At 30.8% G+C, this 2,500-nt stretch overlaps 1 protein-coding gene across 1 annotated transcript in view; it reads left to right on the top strand.

The window, feature by feature from the left end:
• Nucleotides 1-1,853, top strand: part of LOC119574638 (glycine-rich protein-like) — a 4,938-nt gene extending 3,085 nt beyond the window's left edge. The window contains exon 2 of the mRNA XM_037922011.1: nt 1,216-1,853. Coding sequence (XP_037777939.1) covers nt 1,216-1,689 — 474 coding nt within the window. The 3' untranslated portion in view covers nt 1,690-1,853. The remainder of the gene's footprint in view (nt 1-1,215) is intronic.
• The last annotated feature ends 647 nt before the right edge of the window (nt 1,854-2,500 follow it).

Below are 2,500 nucleotides of genomic sequence, written 5' to 3' on the forward strand. Positions count from 1 at the left end.
TATATATATTACCTACTATTACATATACATAATTATAATGATCATATGACTATATAATTGGCAGTATGTGTAATATAGTATATGCAGAAAAACACTAGTCCATACAAACATATACATATATGTGATTTATAGTTGATATTATATATATATATATATAATATATATATTTAATTTTATCATAATATATATAAATTGAGTATAGATATTATGTACATGACTTTAACAAGTCACACAGACAATATTTAATATTATAGTATATATATATATATATATATATATATATACTATATATATATATATTATATATATATATATTAATATATATACTATCACATAAATATATGTCATAAATTACTATATAACTGTATAGTATACATGATATGTTTGTATACACAAACACACATATAAAATATATAATATATACACATATATATATATATATATATATATACATATATATATATATATATAATCAATTCGTATACTACATAACATATTATCTACCTATACTATATCTCAAAATATATACATATAATAATGTATTATATTATATATCATATATATATATATATATATATATATATATATATATATATATATATATTTATATATATATATATAATATATATTATACAAATGTATTTTGTGATAACTGATTATGACTAATGTCTTTAACATTTATCATATGTTTAGGTCTAATATTCATTATAATCATACAACGATTCCACACACACACACAATGTATTTAAATTGACATATGGAGAAATACTAAAAACTATACACATATAATACGAGTCAACAAATTTATCCATAAACTACTATAAATGGGCCAAGGTGTGGCTTCTCTGTCGTTAGGACAGAGGTAATATAGGTAAGTGGCTGAACATCGTCATCACATTCAGAGCACTACTATTGAGTCATGATATTCTGTGAGTATTTAATAATATATTCTGCATAATACACTCATTGTATAGTGAATTATTACTGTCTATATTATAATTTGCAATTTTATACATATATATATTATCAATAAAGTATATAATATATATTATGTATGATGTATATATATATATATATTAATTATTATTATATATAGTATGATATATATATAACGCTTTTCCATAAGAAAGCATGTCTTAAAAGATAATCTTATAAATTGTGATGTCCCAAGTTGTTTATATAAATTTGCTGAGTTTTATATGCTTTCACCTTCAGATCGCTGTGTTGTTGGTCGCCTTCGTGGCAGCAGAGCAGAAGCGCGAGGCTGAACCTTCCTACGGCCTCCACTACCCCCTTACCTACCCTTATGGTGTAGGCTTAGGTAGTACCTACGGGCTCTACCCATATGGCACTCACTCCTTCCTCAGTACCCGCGGCCACCTCCTTCACAAGCGCGACGCTGAAGCCGACCCTGGCTACCTTTTGGGAGGAGGTCTTGGCCTAGGCAACGCCTATGGTTATGGCCTCACTTATGGCCTTGGTCAGGGTTATGGCTATGGATATCCATTAGGTCATGTTTCCTACCACGCCGCCAGCCACTCTATCGGCAAGCGCGAGGCTGAACCAGGCTTCGCACATGGTCTTCTTGGCCACGGAACATCCTACGGCTACAACCCCTCTCTCCTCTATCCAGGGATCGCTCATTCTTACCAATACAATCGCGCTTTTACTCCGCTTATCTACGGATAGTGAAAATATTGTTCTTCCTCCGGGTATGATTGAATAAAATACATTGTATGAAAGAAATGTGCACATCTGACTAAGATTATATCCTAGTCAGATTTCCTCCTGATATGTATGCTGCTTTCCGATGTACTGATGATTTCAAAATTAAATAAACTGTCTGCAAGGCATGTAAGGATTTAATTATATATTATCTATTTTGTTATATAGAGGACAAATAAGGTAATTATGAAATCTAAAGTCGTTACGACGATATGATAATATATTCCAAAATAAAACAGAATTATGATTACAGGAACAACAAAAGAGTGGAAGTAATAATGACGGCGATAAGGATACCGATGATAATCATACAAAAATAACAACGGACCGAAACATAAATAGAAAGTTAATGGTAAAATAATAGGAAAAATACCGAGCGTAACTACCAGTGTTAACATAGGGATTATTCTGTTGATATTGAAATATAATATTCATAGGCTTTTGGGCTGGACGAGTAGCGAAAGTTGTGGCCCCTTGACACACAGTGCAGCATTGCTATGACTGACCCGTTTAAATTAGCTTGGCAGGACAAGTCGAAAGGTACGTGACTGATTCCTTGAGCGGTGGCTTAAATGAAGACACATCTCTCAGCATCCTCATCTCAGGCTCTTTAGCAGTAAGCAGACTCTGAGATGGTAAGCTTCTGCAATCATAATGATAATTATAATAATGGTGATAATGATGATAATGAGGAAGAGTATGTTGACAATGATGTGATGATGATAAGGATGATAATAATAATAATTATGAGAAGAGCTATTTAAATAACAGAAAA

The sequence above is a fragment of the Penaeus monodon genome, chromosome 6, assembly GCF_015228065.2.
Source record: "Penaeus monodon isolate SGIC_2016 chromosome 6, NSTDA_Pmon_1, whole genome shotgun sequence".
Classification (NCBI taxonomy): Eukaryota; Metazoa; Arthropoda; class Malacostraca; order Decapoda; family Penaeidae; genus Penaeus; species Penaeus monodon.